The sequence below is a fragment of the Orcinus orca genome, chromosome 2 (genome assembly GCF_937001465.1).
Source record: "Orcinus orca chromosome 2, mOrcOrc1.1, whole genome shotgun sequence".
NCBI lineage: Eukaryota > Metazoa > Chordata > Mammalia > Artiodactyla > Delphinidae > Orcinus > Orcinus orca.
The window spans coordinates 158,140,636-158,157,699 of NC_064560.1; the positions used below are offsets into that span (position 1 = coordinate 158,140,636).

At 41.3% G+C, this 17,064-nt stretch overlaps 1 protein-coding gene and 1 long non-coding RNA gene across 4 annotated transcripts in view; one reads left to right on the plus strand and one right to left on the minus strand.

Annotated features, from left to right (window-relative positions):
- The window catches only part of CCDC198 (coiled-coil domain containing 198), a 496,778-nt gene extending 492,954 nt beyond the window's left edge, over positions 1-3,824 (minus strand). The window contains exon 1 of the mRNA XM_004279310.3: positions 1,622-3,824. Coding sequence (XP_004279358.1) covers positions 1,622-1,844 — 223 coding nt within the window. The 5' untranslated portion in view covers positions 1,845-3,824. The remainder of the gene's footprint in view (positions 1-1,621) is intronic.
- Positions 3,825-7,233: 3,409 nt separating this feature from the next.
- Positions 7,234-17,064, plus strand: part of LOC117196404 (uncharacterized) — a 70,208-nt gene continuing 60,377 nt past the window's right edge. For 2 of the 3 annotated variants that reach the window (XR_004476566.2, XR_004476567.2), the window contains exon 1: positions 14,448-16,028. This is a non-coding gene — a long non-coding RNA (uncharacterized LOC117196404). Of the gene's footprint in view, positions 8,532-14,447; positions 16,029-17,064 lie in introns of those variants that run through there. The other variant, XR_004476565.2, reaches the window with a different exon arrangement.

The window sequence follows — 17,064 nt, forward strand, 5'->3', positions numbered from 1 at the left end:
TCCTTTCCTCTTAACAATCTGGAAACATTCTGATTTCTAGATTGTCGTGTAGACTATCCTATAGTGCCACTTTGCATTTTAAATGGAAAAATCCATGGGTAATTATGTGTTTCTGTCCTTAAGACATTTGAATGATCACCTTAAGAACTTCTCTATGTCCTTATTTTCTTTCGAGAGATGCCAGTATATTGAGCAAGACCAAAAACATGTTGCATTTAAAAATGTAAGTATTTCCAGCAAAATTTTTTTCAGCAATGTGACTACTTATTTTTATGCCATGATTTGAGTAATATCACCCCGTTATTTAATTTGATACTGCTGAAATGGCATAGGCTGTGTTACTTTTACCCCTGATTTGTAGGTGAAGAAAATTGATGAAGTAACTTGCCCAAAGTCATACTATTTGGTATTTGGTGGAGCTGGGGTTAGAATATCAGCCCCTTGAAAATAGTGTTCAGAATGCTTACCATCCGTTGTTATTTATTTTTAATGAGATTTTGCAATTTCAAAAATAAGAACATTTCCCAGTTGGGACTCTTAACATGTTAGAATCAGCTTTTACCTGTCAGTTACCAAAATCTTAAAACTCTAGATGGAAGGTTTGGGTAAAAAAGGAATTATTCAATGAACTAAGAGGAATATTCCTACTCGCATGCTTAGGAAGTTGAAAACATTAAAAAAAAAAAAAAAAGGCCATATAGAACCAGTCAAAGGTTGTCAGTTCTGTAGAAAGTAGCCATGAAAATCATTCTAGGTAAGAGCTACTAGGTGCTAAAAGGGAATATATGGCTTTATGGCCAATAATGGGAACTTATTTGTGTTAATAATCCAGAATGTGAAGAAAAGAAAAAACAACATGCATATATATGTGTGTGTGTGTATATATATATAAAATATATACATATATATATATATGCATGTATCTCTTCCCAAGTTAGAACGTCAGTTTAAGTATCATCTGTTTAAGTATCATCATGGTTGTCATAAAACATTCTATGTCTTATGAAATATCCCAGGAGAATTTATAGCCACATCTGGCTCAGAGCTTCCAATCATAATAGGAAAAATTCTCTTAGTTTTGCGTATGACCATGAAGAATAAGGGGCTGGGGAGAGGGTGCCCCATCCGCTCATCTGTACTGCAATAAATCAATTCAGTTTGGGGTGGTTTCCAAATTCACATCACAATGGATTCACTCCTAAAGTACTGCTTGCAAAACAACAAAGCCTGATGCAAGAAACAGTACTGAAGAGAATGATTTAAATTTAGAATCTAACTGAAACATATGATTGTCCTAATTATCACATCTTTATCTATAGAATTTTAATTGCCTGGCAAAGCTAGGTATAAACATCCAAAGCACTATAAACCAAGCTGACACAAAATGATTTTTCCTTCTCATGTGGAATGGTGAAAAGCCCTTAGTACACAGTTTACACACCTATTCTAATGTGCCCAGAATACTTACAACTGACAAACATTGTCACCCTTTGAAGGATGTTCTCTTATATTTCAGTAATTTAGAAACTTTCAGAGATTATAGAGATAGACAGTCAGGTAAATCTATCAATAGCACTCCTCGGCCCAAATCCACAAATCTAACGCTGGGTTTTACATTTACCTGCAGAATATCTTCCATACCAGGTCTCTCTTAGAGGTGGCAACTGCCCTTCCAAAGCTTTATTCCGTTCCTCCAGTCTTGCAAACGAATATGAGCTCTTTTCTTCTGGATTCTCAGTGAATACAAAGTCCACAGGGCCGGCTGAGGGAGTCTCTTCCTCTTTGTTTTGCAAAGGCGCTACCTTGGTCACCCTTGGGTGAGCCTTAGAGTGGCTCAGGCCCATTTCACATTAAAGACACTCAGTGTAAAACCATGAGGTTAGTGGTTTGGGGTCTTTAATATAGCTTGTTTTAATCAAGGGATTTCCGAAGTTAACCCAGCTCTAAAGCAGTCGTTTCCTTCATAACATCTGTGTAGCTTTATTTCACTACACACTAACACTTTGGCCACTTCCTGGGAGGCTGGTTTCCATGGAGACTGCCCTTCAACTCCTACTTTGCCATTTCAGACCCAAAGAATCCAGTTAAACATTGACTTGGTTATGCCTACTTTCTGAAAGACTCAGTGGTAGGAAGAGAAACCACTACTGATCATTAAACAAATCTCTGACACCAGGAAGGCCATTAACAGAGATGGAGAGCAGGGGTTCAGAGGTCTTAAATTTGACCCTTTCATTGGTCTTAAATTGGACCCTTTCATTGTGTGTACCTTCAAACATCATCTGTAAGAATTACCAACTGAGAAGAGCTAAGTCACCTTGGGAAATAACAGGAACTAATCATCTAGGGCTTTGTTAATCTTTAATCTTAATTGAAGAATTTATCTTCCAAATAGGAAACAGCAGAGTAGCTAAAATAATTTTTCTGTCAATAATTTGAATTGCCTTTGAAGGAGATGAATACATTACAGGAGGGCAGGGAGACAATAGCACTTTTTTCCTGGGGATGAGGGGACAAAATTCTTGAATAAATAGTTCAAGTAAAACTCAAAGATAGCCTATTCAAAGATAGCCTATTTACTATGTTTAAAAAAATTGAAAAAAAAAAAAAGACTGAAAAACAATGTGCTGAAATGTTGAGCAATGATTTCTGAATGTTGGGATTATGGGTGATTTTTATTTTATTCTTCATATTGATACTTAGAAACAGAACTCACTTTCAAGTTCTAATTGTTCATGACCACAGATTGCTTATGTTTTCATCATATCCATACAGGGATAGAGAGAAGTTCAAAGAAATTTATTTTTCACTTTTGTAAAATTCATTTTCTAAGATGCTAATATGGGTTTGGAAATTCTTGTAAGCCAATAGAGGTCTTCTAAAAAGAAGCCTGAGTTTAATTTTCTCCTACTTATTCCCTTTGCATTTTACACACAATTTTCTCTGTGGCAGAAAGACTTGTAAGAAATAATCATATATAAATAGTATCTGCAAACAAAACTACCTCTGGTAACTAGAGACTAGTTTAATTATAAAGATTAAAATACTTGAACAATATCTAGTCAGGTTTATTTTTGGATACAATTAGTTTAAGTATTTCTAAGGGCAGGTGAAAGTATTGCAAACTGACCAATGAACTAGAAATTATACTGGAAACTGTGGACTTCATGGATCTGGACCAGTGAGAAAGATTCAGTTCTCATTTTTTGCCTTATTATTATTTAATTTCAAGAGAAGTATCTGTAGAGAATATGAGCCTCTGTAGAGGAAGTTGGTTAGTTGTTGAGGAAACGATGAAAGAAATGAAGATTTATACCACATTTGTTTCCATTGATCACTAGCCACTTCCAAGCTTTGAAACTTGTGCAGATTACTTAACCATTCCATGCCTGAATTTTCTCGTCTGTAAAATGGAGTTAGTAAAAATACTTAATGAGGAATGAATCAATTAATTCCACTTATAGCTCTTAGAATAGTACCTGACATACAGCAAGCTTGAAGTAAACATTAGCCACTACACTTGTCCTCCTGAGGAAGTACTGCTACATGTAATAGGGTAGTCCTTATCACCCATTGGTCATAATCCATTAAAATAGACATATTCCTGTCTAAAGGAGTTTATACCTAAGTATGGAAAAGACCAGTGAGGGAAGGGTAAATTAATTGGGCCTATTTAACTGGGAAAACAAACAATGCTTAAGATCTAATATTTAAAAAGTCATCATGTGCTAAAGGGGGTTTTTAAGAGTGATAGAGTAAAATAATTTCAATTTCATTAAAAGAGGAAAAGGAGAAGTTAATCTCACCTATGGAGTTATATATAAGATACAATTTCTTTTTTTTTTTTTTGCGGTACGCGGGCCTCTTACTGTTGTGGCCTCTCCCGTTGCGGAGCACAGGCTCCGGACGCGCAGGCCCAGCGGCCATGGCTCACGGACCCAGCCGCTCCGCAGCATGTGGGATCTTCCCGGACCGCGGCACGAACCCGTGTCCCCTGCATCGGCAGGCGGACTCTCAACCACTGTGCCACCAGGGAAGCCCGAAGATACAATTTCTTAACCACAAGAGTTGGAAAACATTAAAAAGCTCTCAATCACAAAACATTGCCCACTCCTCAGACTATCAGTGATACTTTATAATGATTCTTCCCCAGTTCAAGACTGGTTATGAATATGCAAGATGGTGTGTAAAGATGATTAAATATGTTATTTGTAATACTCAGAATTCTTGAATATGAAATCAGAATATAAGTATATAAATCTATTAAGATGAGGCAGAGAAGGGATTAAACTTTTCTAAAGCTGAAGATAATGCCCGGAGAGAACTTTATTAAGACAGAGGGCACAGAGAACAGAGCAGGTGGTGAGGTGCCAGAGGAGATGGAGAGGGGCAGGGACCCATAGCCGGGGTGCCATTTCCACATGTGAGGTATGGAAGCCCCAGCTTCGGGCGGCTCCGTAGGCAACCTGACCACACAGTTCCCATGAACTTACTAACCCTGTCCCTTACCTCCTCTTCAGCCTTTAGATCTAAAGACAGGAAGGAGAGGCAAATGCTATAACACAAAGCTGCTTTCTGCAGCCAGAAATCTCTGCTTTTCTTCTTGGTTCAGTCTTAACTTGAGTAAAACGGTTAAGTAATCTTGTTTAGTGAATTTAAATTCTATAGAAACTCAATGCACATTCATAGGAGATAGGTGGATTTTTCTGTTCTCTAATAAGAGAAAATTTTGCATGTGAATACAGAGGGCTGAGTTGGGCAACAGAGAGCAGGTTAGGTGCCCTCTAAGTTTCCTTACAACCTTTTCCAGCCCAATTCACACGACAGTATCTCCTCAGAGGCAGCAAGACTAGAGCATTTTTTTCTTGCGTGGAGACATGACCTACCTTGTTCGCAGGATTGTGATTTGATAGTCTTGCCATAGTTTTGATGGACTTCCCAGGGTCATCCACACTCTCTTGTCCCCCTACCTCTTGGAGATTAAGAGGCTGCCATGAAGAAAGGTAGATTTCCCGCAGGGAGCTCACCAGGTACTGTGTGAATCAAGCAGCAAGCGGTGACCGCAGTAGCAATAGGCTCTAAGCAGCTACAGACAAATAGAAAACCACACAGATGCTCAGTGGCTGTTTATAGTAATCTGTAGTAAATTTTGAGATTTATACAACCTAATGTTGGACAAATGAATTTCTTTTTTTAATGGGCTATGGGCATATCCATTTGGATGTTTTATGTTAAGCAGATGGTGAATGCGAAGGTGATATTCCCTGGAATAGGATGGTGGTGATCTGGAGTCAGGTTGGTTAAATTGCCTTTTGATCCTTCAGCGTAGTATTTTCTTGGAAAGGTTTCCGACAGGATTAAAAACAACGTGTATATAAATATTCCTTAGGGTTGGATTTAATTTCACACATGGGTTAATTACTATGCGTTGGCCATTCAGTAAGTGGGATTTAAATCCTAAATGTTTACAGGATTCCTAAATGATGCATTTAATAAAGTTATAGTCTTTTCTGCAATTGATCTGTAATGAATAAGCAATCACAAGAGGCTTTTCAGCCATGTGAATTATGTGTTTGGATGCCGACTAAGCAGAGCTGATGTATGATCCAAACCTTAGTTTTCCGCCCAGTGATTATTTCCCTCTATATTTATCCATACATTTGGTGTGAGGGTGACAGTCCAACCAGACCTATTTGGTTTGGAAATGCTAAAGCAAAGCAAATGGAAAAAATGTGAATTGAGGCTTCTTGTATAAACTGTTAAATGAGATCAGTTGAATCAAATTTATATCTCTACACTTTAAATGCAATCTGCAAGTGCATCACTGAATTAAATGCTAAAACCAAACCATCACATACCTGCTGCTCTGAAGATAGCCAGTGTATGAGTTTCTTAAAATGCTAGTGGATTTAACTTAGGTCAAAGAATTTTTGTATATTTTCTCTCTCATTGGGAGAATATCAGCTTTTGGTTATAATAATCCTTTTTAAGACATCTTTAGAAAATCTTTTTTCTCTTCTACCTTCTTTGAAATAAGATTACATTTTAACTGTTAATCCATAGATGTTTGTCTCAAGAATTTACATTGAAATTTAACCTTTAATTCATGGTCTCTATCTGGTCTAAACCAGATAGAGTCACTCAGGATATAGGCCTAAATCGATTAACATGCATTTTTTTCCCCCTTAAGGCAAAATCCTACTCTTGCAGATGTCTACTAAAAACAAATTATAGAGTTGCTCTTTTTTTGAGAAATTTAAATTGTGGAGCCAGAGGTGAAGACGTGGGATTCTTTCTATCTTTCAAGGTGCATAAGAACAGGGTAGAGAGGAGCGTGGTGAAACAGATGTCCTGAAGTTCCGGGTGGACCAAAGTGGTCCCAAGTGTCACTTCAGCTGGTATCATCAAACTAAATGCTACCCGGCCAGAGTAGTGTCCCAGCTCAGAAATCTCAGTTGTCAGCCATATGTTTTAAGGTGCATTTACTCTGGGGTATGCCCAAATCAGGGATGTCTCCCTGTCCTGGGAAACTCTGTACCTTGATTTTTTTTGTAAACTGCAATGAGATGAAATTTAGGGGACACCAAATAAAGAGACCTTCCCTAAAGATTTCCCTTTCCCTCATTCCCCCTTTTGTTACTTTTAATAAATGTGATACCCAGCAATCCTGAGAGGCACCCTCACTTCTCTGGACAGACTCTTTACCTGTCCAGGTGTCCCAGGATCCCCGATCTGGCTTAGGTCACTGGGTGGTGCAGTGAGGACAGAGGGCTTCCTGTTACCTGGGGCTGAGCCCCTGCCAATGCAGTCCAGTGACCACCTTGACCTCCTTTATTACTTTCCTTGGGGCAGAAATTATATGTCCATGATGCCACCCAGTCTTAACTCTATGATCTCTTTAGGGACTCTTGTAAGGCATGTTTCGGCCTCTCTTTTCTTTTCTTTCTTTCTTTTTTGAAAATATAAACAGAAAACAAATTGGCATGATTGCTAAACAAAGGGATAGAGGCAAAGGATTTCCTAATCTTAAATTTACTTCCTTGCTACCAGTTTGTAGCCGAGATACAGATCATGGAGTGTCTTGCCTTACAACAATAGAATAATGGAACAATAAACTTAGTCTGTTTATTCCATCTGCTTCTCACAAGAAGGGAAAAATTATTACCCAGAAGTGTTGGGGGGATGATCTTAGGTTCCACTGGAAAGATTTTTGCAAGGATCTTCCATCATAATATCCACTTGTACCCAAACTCTTTCTGAAGTAGTTCCAAGAGCTGTATACAAAGCCTTGACAGGACGCTGGCCAGCTGCCTGATCGTGTTGCTTATGGCTTATTCTGGTCTCATCAGCATGCCTGTGGGCACTGCTGTCGAAGCAGGACAGCGGGCTTAGGATTCTCTTTATTAGAGCAGTGCAGTTTCCCACGGGTCTTTCCAGGGCTTTCTCTGTTATCCCGGGGAAGGTAGGTCCCCGGGCAGCCAGATACTTCCTCAGACCCGCATCCCTTCCAGATGTTTCTTGCTACAACTGGCATGATGTCTTCTGCAGGACTTTTCTCTTAAACTTCAGACATCTCCAAGCGGAAGGCAGCAGTTAATTTCTATGTGCCTGTTTGCAGCCATGGTGTCTACAGTGCATAAGCTCTGCGTAACAAGATCCCCGGGTTCTCTCCAGCTTCCGTGCCTGTTGCTCCTGTTGCAAAGCCGAATGGGGAGCATGCTGTTGAGGAGGAGAAGATGGAGGCAGTCCACTGTGACGGGCACTACATGGGGAGTATCTCACATGAATGGGACACAGCCCTTGTTAGTCTTACTGGATAAAACATCTAGCACTGATAGTGAAAATTCAAGGACTGGGGCAGAGCTTGGATCTCTAGAACCATACGAATATTTGCAGTTCAGCGAGTATTTCAACAGCTTCCTGCTGCCCTTAGGGTAAAATCCAAACTCATTTATGTGGTGTCTTAGTTTGGGTTCCCTCAGACAAAGCTTCCAGCATAAGCGGTTTATTTGGGAGTGGTCCTAGAACTCACAGGTGGTGTGTGGGGAGCTAATTCAGGGAGGGGAAAACAGCTAAGAAGAGGGGCTGTATAATTTAGCTTGTTCCACGGCGCTGAGTACACCTTAGCCCTGCTGTGGATTTCTGGGAAACAGTGTTGAACACATACTTCAGAGATATCCCAGCAGAGAGACAAGGGAGCTGGGATATCTATACCTCCACTCCTGTCTGTCTCTGATGGAGAACTGCTGAGGGGAGGGCAGGGCGGGTTGTTCATTCCCTGGCACTTCCAGCTGGCCATACGCCTCAGGTCAGGGCGAGTTCTAGCAGTCTCAGAAAGCCCTAGGTGGAAAAGAAAAAAAAGAAGGAAAGAAAGAAAGCAAGCCCTGGGACAGAGTGATGAGTGCTGGCAGCATGCCCTGAAATGCTAAAGGCCCAGGAACTGGGGTGGGGCACCATCTGCTCCACAGGCTCTTGTATATTCCTGCACAAGCAGCCCTCTGGCACCTTTTCCAGCCTCAACTCAGGAACAGGTAGTATATGAGGGGGCTTTGTGTTTGGGAGGTGATACTTCCAGTAGGGTGGGTCAGGCATCATTAAGTAAAGCAGCTGCTAAGCGGTAAGTAGGGAGGCCCAGTAGCATCGGGCAGGCAGCGCAGACGCCACAGGATCAGTTCAGTTCATCCGTGGATCTCTGCTATGATACTAATAGCCGCTGCTTTGGAGTACTCAGTACGCCCATGCACCATGCTAAAGGCTTTAGTGCATTTTCTCAGTTAATCTTCACAGCAGCCCTGTGAAGTAGAATGCATTATTCCCTTTTCGCAGGTAAGGAAATAGGGCTCAGAGAAGCTCAGTAACTTGTCTGAGGCCACCTGCCTATACGTGGCAAAGACCAGATGTAAGTAAGCCCTGCTGGTCTGACTCCACAGCCCTTTGTATTGTTCTGTTTTTGTTGTTGTTGTTTTTGTTTGTTTCCTGGTTGGTTATATCTCTAAAATGTCAAATCTTTTCATCTAAAGGAATCTCCCCGCCTTTTACATGCCACTAACTTGCTGGAAAAAATTAATTGTCCTGTGGCGTGTGCATATTCTGGGTCTGATTGTTTCTTCCTGGTGTCATTTAACTTGTCCCTCCAGTCCCCGGATTTTCTGTAAACTGGGAGTTAGGTCTAAAGGCTCGTTAGACGCAGGTTCTATCATTTAGTGGCCCTGATTCTAGCTGGTTCGGTACACAGCATACTGCATCCACGGGGAGGCTGGGAGCTAAGGTTGATCAGTGGGTTCAGGATGCGACAGTGGATCCCTCCGTTGCAAAGATGCTTCCCCCGCTTACAATCAGTGAGTCATCTGTGGGTGATACTTTCAATGCCTGTGCTCTTAACCATAATATAATAGAACTATCTCAACCCCAAAGTTTCAAATTAGATACGGTGATGCCAAATCTGATCCCACCAAGGTGCCAGCCTGAACCGACAGAGGAGTCTCAGACTTCAGACAGCCTTGGCCTTTGTTTGAAAAGAAATGGAGAAGAGGCACGCTGTCCCCTCTTCACTTCTCTAGACCTGATCTTTTCAGGTTTCAGGTGGAGATAACAATGAGACCCTCGAGGGCTGCAGAGGTTGAGCCCCAGGAGGTAGGACAGGAGGGGCTGGCTTGGGGCCAAGGATACCAGCGTGCTTCTTGCCGTCATTCCAGGGCCTGCCGAGTAGTAGGGGCAGCCCCGCCCCCCCCTTTCCTGCACTTGCCCAGATTCATTCCAGATGATACTGGGCCCCTCTCTGTCTCTCATGCCAGCCACCACAGGTCCCGAACAAGCCAAGAAACTGTCAGCTTCCACTTCCAATTATGTTAAATGGGCCTATTGATGCAATCAGATCTGATTGAGCACCAGAATAAACCCCAAAGCACCCAGTGATTTGATGACACTCCCACACACTCGGCTCTCATTAACACCCTGCCTGGCCTGGTGAGCTGCCCTACAACCAGATGTGTCCTGGGGGGCTGGAACTCTACAGGGAGAGCCCAAGGCTGAGTTGCTGCCGCTGCCCCCCGGGGCCCCTGAGGCAGTCCCCTCTGGCAGGGCCTCTCATTTTCCCACACTATCGCTTGATATCTGGGTCCAGGGAAAAAGTTCACGGGACCCCTCCGCTCTGAAAAAGTGAGATGCAATCAGTAATAATGTGGTTTGCCCTAAAGGGCAAGCACATGAGTTTGGAGCATGTGAGTGCTGGGCTACCCCACCTGGAAGGGACTCCTAACAAACTTTCCCTCACCCCCAAAATCTTGCCAGGTCAGCAAAAGACACGTGGAAAGATCCTTAAGAGAGGAGAGTAGTTGTCGAGACTTTTGGTCACATTTCTGATCTTATTTTGTTCGTGGAGGGCAGGAAAAGAGTTTGCATGAAAGAAGCAAGTTTTTAAGGAGGAAAAAAAGATTTTAAGGCTAAATGAGGATGCAGTGTGAACAGTGGAAAACTGGCATAGGCAGCCGTGTGGCCAGGGGAACAGGGAAGTTGGTGTTTAGAAGATTAAGATCCAGAAGGACTGCTTTTCCATTTGGAGGGACAGGGCCCTAGGAAACAAGCCCACAAAGTCAGATCCAGAACAGAGAGTGGCCAGCTGCAAGACACAGTGGGGTTAGCACATGTAGCAATCTAGAGACGGGCTGCACTTTAGGTAGTGTTGAAGAGATGGGTGATCCTTATTTTGGGAGGACTTATAGCTTTCGTTCTTGTCAAATGTTTTCTGAAACTTCTAATCTTGTAGGGGGGACCAAACCCTTCAAAATATATTCCTATTCAAAACCCTGAATTTCATCTTTATGGATATCATGATTAATGTGATTCTTATCTGCTTTTTGTTATTTACAATAATAATAACTAGCATATAATGAGCTTCAATTATGTACTAGAGACTCTACAAAACTTCTTTTTTAAATTTCTTTTTTGTTTTTTAATTTTCATTGGTGTCTAGTTGATTCACAATGTTGTGTTAGTTTCAGGTATACAGCAAAGTGAATCAGTTATACATATATATATATATATCCACTCTTTTTTAGCTTCTTTTCCCATATAGGCCATTGCAGAGTATTGAGTGCTGTACAGTAGGTCCTTATTAGTTATCTCTTTTATATATAGTAGTGTGTATATGTCAATCCTGATCTTCCAATTTATCCCTCCCCTACTTACCCCCCACTAACTATAAGTTTATTTTCTACATCTGTAACTCTATTTCTGTTTTCTACAACACTTCTTTTATGCATTATTTTATTTCTTACAACAACCTGACAACGATGGTCCCATCACTGTCCCTGTTTTACCTGTGAGGAAATGGAAGCCTGGAGAGACCAAGTCACTCATCCAGAGTCCCATGGCGTGGATTCACTGGGATATGAATTCAAGCACTGTGACTAGTCTAGAACCCTAGCTCTATCTGTCTCCTATTGTGTAATAAATCATAAATCCATGAAGAGGAGCAACTCTACCCTACCCTCATCTTTGTACCATCTCTCACCTCCGCCGTCTACATACTTAATCCAGAACCTTCTATATAACAGGCCCGTGTAAGTGTTTATTGGAAGAATGGATATATTACCGGACTTTCCCTCTCTTCTGCACTAGGCTCTGGGGAAAGAATTCTGGGTTTTTAATAAGTGCTAGGTCTTCAAATTAACATAAAGAAAAAAAATCCTTAAATTCTCATTAAGCTCCTAATGAGCTTTATTATAGGCACAAAGTAGACAGCAGTGACCAGTTTGGGTCTTGCATCTATTGATCTATAATTGTCCCTATTGTCACGTGCATCGTGAAGACTCCAGTGAAGCATTTTGAGCCCCTCCATTTGAAGAAAATCTTGGATGCAGAAGCTGCTTTTTAAAAGCCAAGATGCGTGTTGGAGGGAATGTACCATAAGGACTGGGGCATGCCCCCTACCCAGAAAGCTGAAGGACCACTCCCTTCCCATGTGTGGTCTGTGCTGCGTCCATCGCTGCATCCAGGTCTCAGCTGCAACCTTTACTCCCATCTCTGGCCCTTTCACCAAGTCTGCTGATGAGGACACCCATTATGTCGAGGGAGAGCCTTCCTCACTTAGAAGGGGAAGGAGTGTTCCAGTACACTTTGCAGCCTTTATTTTATTTTTTTAACGTCTTTATCGGAATATAATTGCTTTACAATGTTGTTGTGTTTCTGCTGTATAACAAAGTGAATCAGCTATACATATACATATATCCCCATATCTCCTCTCTCTTGCATCTCCCTCCCACCTTCCCTATCCCACCCTTCTAGGTGGACACAAAGCATGGAATTGATCTCTGGCTGCTTCCCACTAGCTAGTTATTTTACATTTGGTAGTGTATATATGTCAATGCTACTTTCAATGGAGATGATTTCCAGCTGCCACTGAGTTGGTAGACCGGCCTGCTGGAAGCCAGCATGGTCTGCAGCTACTCTGTCGTGTGTTTGAACACTCATGATGAGGTACCATAATGGAAGATATAAAATCAATTGTTACAACTATCAAACTGAGTAAAAAATCTCCACATACCTGGAAAGACTACCAAATGGTGAATCATGATCCCCCTGTATTAAGCAATACTTGACTCAGCCCATTCCAGTAGAACAAAAGAGCTTGGAATATCCCTTAAGACAGGGTTTGACCTATGGGCCATGAGGCCCCTATGCTTGAGAATTTCTCATTCTGAGTCATTTGGGTCCTGGCTTCCTCTGTGGGAACAGCAGCCGGTTCTTCTTGTCACATGACCTGATTGAGAGGCAGGAGGTGAGTAATTGAGAGCTTAGACTGAGAAGCCAGCTGCCTGCTTTGAATCCTGGTTCTATCACTTTCTAGCTCTGTAAGTTAATGTCTCTTCATGCCTCAGTTCTGTGTTGTAAAAAGGGAATAAAAATGCTACTTATTTCACAGTGTTATTAAGGTTAATACGTGTGAAGCACTAGAAGAGTGACAGGCATGGTAAATCTTTATGTGTTAAGTAATAATAACAGTAATAATGATGATGATGATGGAAATAAAGCTTTACAACTCTATGAAATAGGCAGCTTTTATTTCTACTTCAAAGATAAGGAATTGGTGGCTCAAAGCAGTTTCTAAGCTACTAAGAGATAGACTTTGGATTCCAAACCATGATCTTACCCACACCACCTCCCTAGACCCAGTTTCCTCAACTATAAAATAAGGGGGCAAGGCGGCTCTGAGGTTCCTTTCAGACCCTAACATTTGACAAACACACTGCCCTCTCGTCCTGTGCTCTCGACAACATCTGCAGTTTCTCTCTTTCCAAGGGCTTTCCCCTTCCAACTTCAAATATGCCCAGATTGCCCTTAGTCTAAAAATTCTTCATTGTACCTTTCTGTCTGTGCCAGCTTCAGTATTCCTCTCCTGTCCTTAAAGTTAGAAGGTGTAGAGACCACTCCCACAAATCACCCATCATCTCCCTCCCTCTGCAGTCTTTTTCTCACCTCTACTGCTCAACTTGTAGTGCTGTCATGAAGGTTGGTGATGACTTCCTTCTACCCAAACCCATTCGCCTTTTCTTATTTCTTCCCTGACTCAGCATCTCTGCATATGGACTATGTCAACATGTAATGATCTACAGTGGCAGGTGTCATCCCTGAAGGACCCTCTACATTTGTCAGACCTCTTTCTCTCTCTCAAAAACATGAACAATTTCAGATATTTCATTATATTGTGCCACTTTTTTACCCCTGCAACTCAACATTATGTATTGAATTGTCCCATGTCAGTCACTAGGAACTACCTCATTATTTTTGATTGCTGTGTGTTATTTCAGTATGGATACACATATTTAATTATGCCTTTATTGATGGACATGTTCTTTGATTGCAAACAATGTTGTTTTTGTCCCCTAATTTAGAGCCAGTTCCCTTTAAGTAATTAATTAAAAAAATTGAAGTATAGTGGATTTACAATGTCATGTTAGTTTCAGGTATACGGGTATACGGCACAGTGATTCAGATATATATATAGATATATATATATAGATATATAGATATATATATGTTTTTTCTTTTTCAGATTCTTTTCCCTTATAGTTTATTACAAAATATTGAGTAGAGTAGTTCCTTGTGCTATACAGTAGGTCCTTGTTGGTTATCTATTTTATATATAGTAGTGTGTATATGTTAATCCCAATCTCCTAATTTATCCCTCCCCCACCTTTTCCCTTTGGTAACCATAGGTTTGTTTTCTCTGACTGTGAGTCTCTTTCTGTTTTGGAAATAAGTTCATTTGTATCTTTTTTTGTTTTAGATTCCACATATAAGTGATATCATATAATATTTGTCTTTGTTGGCTTACTTCACTTAGTATGATAATCTCTAGGTCCACTCATGTTGCTGCAAGTGGCATTACTTCATTCTTTTTTACGGCTGAGTAATATTGCATTGTATATATGGGCCACCTCTTCTTTCTTTCTTATTTTTGGCTGTGTCGGGTCTTAGTTGCAGCACACGGAATCTTCGCTGCGGTGCAGGCTTCTTGCTAGTTGTGGTGTGTGCTTTTCTCTCACTAGTTGTGGCGCACAGGCTCCAGGGTTCGTGGGCTCTGTAGTTGTGGTGCAGGGGCTCTCTCATTGAAGCGCGCGAGCTCAGTAGTTGTGGCACGTGGGCTTAGTTTTCCCGCAGCACGGGACCACCTCTTCTTTATCTATTCATCTGTCAGTGGACACTTAGGTTGCTTCTGTGTCTTGGCTATTGCAAACAATGTTTTAATGATCATCCTTGAATATGCTTCTTTGGACAGAGGTGTGAGTATTTTTCTAGGGTAAATGCCAAGATGGATTTACTGGGTTATAGGATATTAAATTTTAATAATTAGTTGTCTTTATTTTAGCTGTCATCTTTTAGCTCAGCTCAGCTCAAATCGAGGATTAAGGCATGTTCCTAGCAGGGAGGCTATTCAGAGATCCTACTTCAGCAGTTTAAGATTCACCTAAGCTGACTCTGCCGCTGCCCCACCTCTGACCATGGTAACTCATTGTCTGAGCTCCTGCTTTTGTGTTTCCTTCTCTGTCTCAGCGACTTGCCCTGATTTCCTCTATGCCTGAGTCTCTGAACACTGTACCTGTATCTCTGAGACACTCAGCACCTATCTGTTGGAATCTTCACCAGTTACTGCTCTCCTCTCCTCCCCAGCACACTGGCCTGGATGAACTCATCAGTTCTTGGCTTCTACGCTGACCGACTTGTGGGATTCTGCTCTCATCTGTCCTTTCCCCTTAGTCTAGGGTACTAGTGCTACAGGACCCATTAGAGTCCATATTCTTCAGCTTTAGTTATGATATTAATACCTTAAAGACCCCTTTTTTGGCCTCCTACTCTATCCTGAAGTTCCGTCTGGACTCTGCCACTTCCCGGCCTGGTGGCTGTCCAAGCTTGCACAGTGTTACTGGGTTTCACATTACCCCACAATACTGATTATTTTCTATTTCTAACCATATCTCTTTTTTTCCCCAGTGAGAAACTTCCTTTCTTTTTCTTTCCCCTGTTGTTTGATATCCTTCAAGGCTAGGTCTTCGTTCTGCTATTCTTTCTAAGCACTTACTTCTTCAATATTTTCCTACTCTCACTTACCTTAACAGACTTAAATACAGTTTATTCCCAAGCATAAATATCCAGCCTTCACCCTTCCCCATGCTCCATGAGTGCATTTCCAATTGTCTGCATAACATCTCCATTTGAATGTTTCCCATCACTTCAATTTCAATATGTCTAAACCCAACAGAATCATCTGCTCCAATTTTACCCCATCTGTTCCCTTTCCAGTTTTCTCTGTCTCTGTAAACGATATCACATTTTCTTGATCACCCAGCCTAGAAATCTTGGACCTATATCTGATTTCTTTATTTCTTCACCTCTTATAGACAATCCAACATGGAATCCTGCTGAAGTTTTTCCTTTGAAAATAACGTTGTGGGTGACTTCTGAATGAAAAGTGGATTGGGTACATGCATTCATCTCTTTTCTGAAATGCCACTAAAATGGCAGCCAAGGTATGTTTTAAAAGGTAAAACCCCATGCAAGACAGGAAAAGGAAAAAACTACAAGTTGGACAGTACATGATAAATGATAACTTATTTAGCACATCCCTGAAAAAGCTAAACTATAAGCCAGGAGCAAAAGAGATCCTAAGAGCGTATAAATTTTTTTTTTATCTCCAAGCAACTCAATGGCCCAGAAATTTGGAAGCACAAGGTACATCAAAAAGTGTGGGTGAAGGCAGGATTAAAGAGAAGGAAAATTTGTAAGTCTTTTTAAGGCAGTTAGAACCCTAGTTGTCTTTCCTGATCATCCCCGCCCCAAAAAAGACTAGAGATTTATTCTTTGCAACAATGAATTTCTGGCCTGGGAGTACCAGTAACTGTTGTAGGCTGGTGCTGTATCAACTAAAAGTTTGTATGCTGAGTGCTGAGAGTGTTGGTTCTCTTTACCTGCTAGCCCCCTTTGAGGCAGGAAATCGAGGGTACTTTTCTGGAAACTCTAGCCGGCTCAAGAGAAAAGACCTAGAGATACTAACACCAGTGAGTCCCCAGTGACATGGTCTGGCCATATCATCTTCCAGGAAAACCCACAATAAACAGGCACATCTATTCAACTTTTTAGTGCCCCACTTTTATTATTTTTTGTTTATTTATTTTTTACATCTTTATTGGAGTATAATGGCTTTACAATGGTGTGTTAGTTTCTGCTTTATAACAAAGTGAATCAGTTATACATACACATATGTTCCCATATCTCTTCCCTCTTGCATCTCCCTCCCTCCCACCCTCCCTATCCCACCCCTCCAGGCGGTCACAAAGCACCGAGCTGATCTCCCTGTGCTATGCGGCTGCTTCCCACTAGCTATCTACCTTACGTTTGGTAGTGTATATATATGTCCATGCCTCTCTCTCGCTTTGTCACAGCTTACCCTTCCCCCTCCCCATATCCTCAAGTCCATTCTCTAGTAGGTCTGTGTCTTTATTCCTGTCTTACCCCTAGGTTCTTCATGACATTTTTTTTTCTTAAATTCCATATATATGTGTTAGC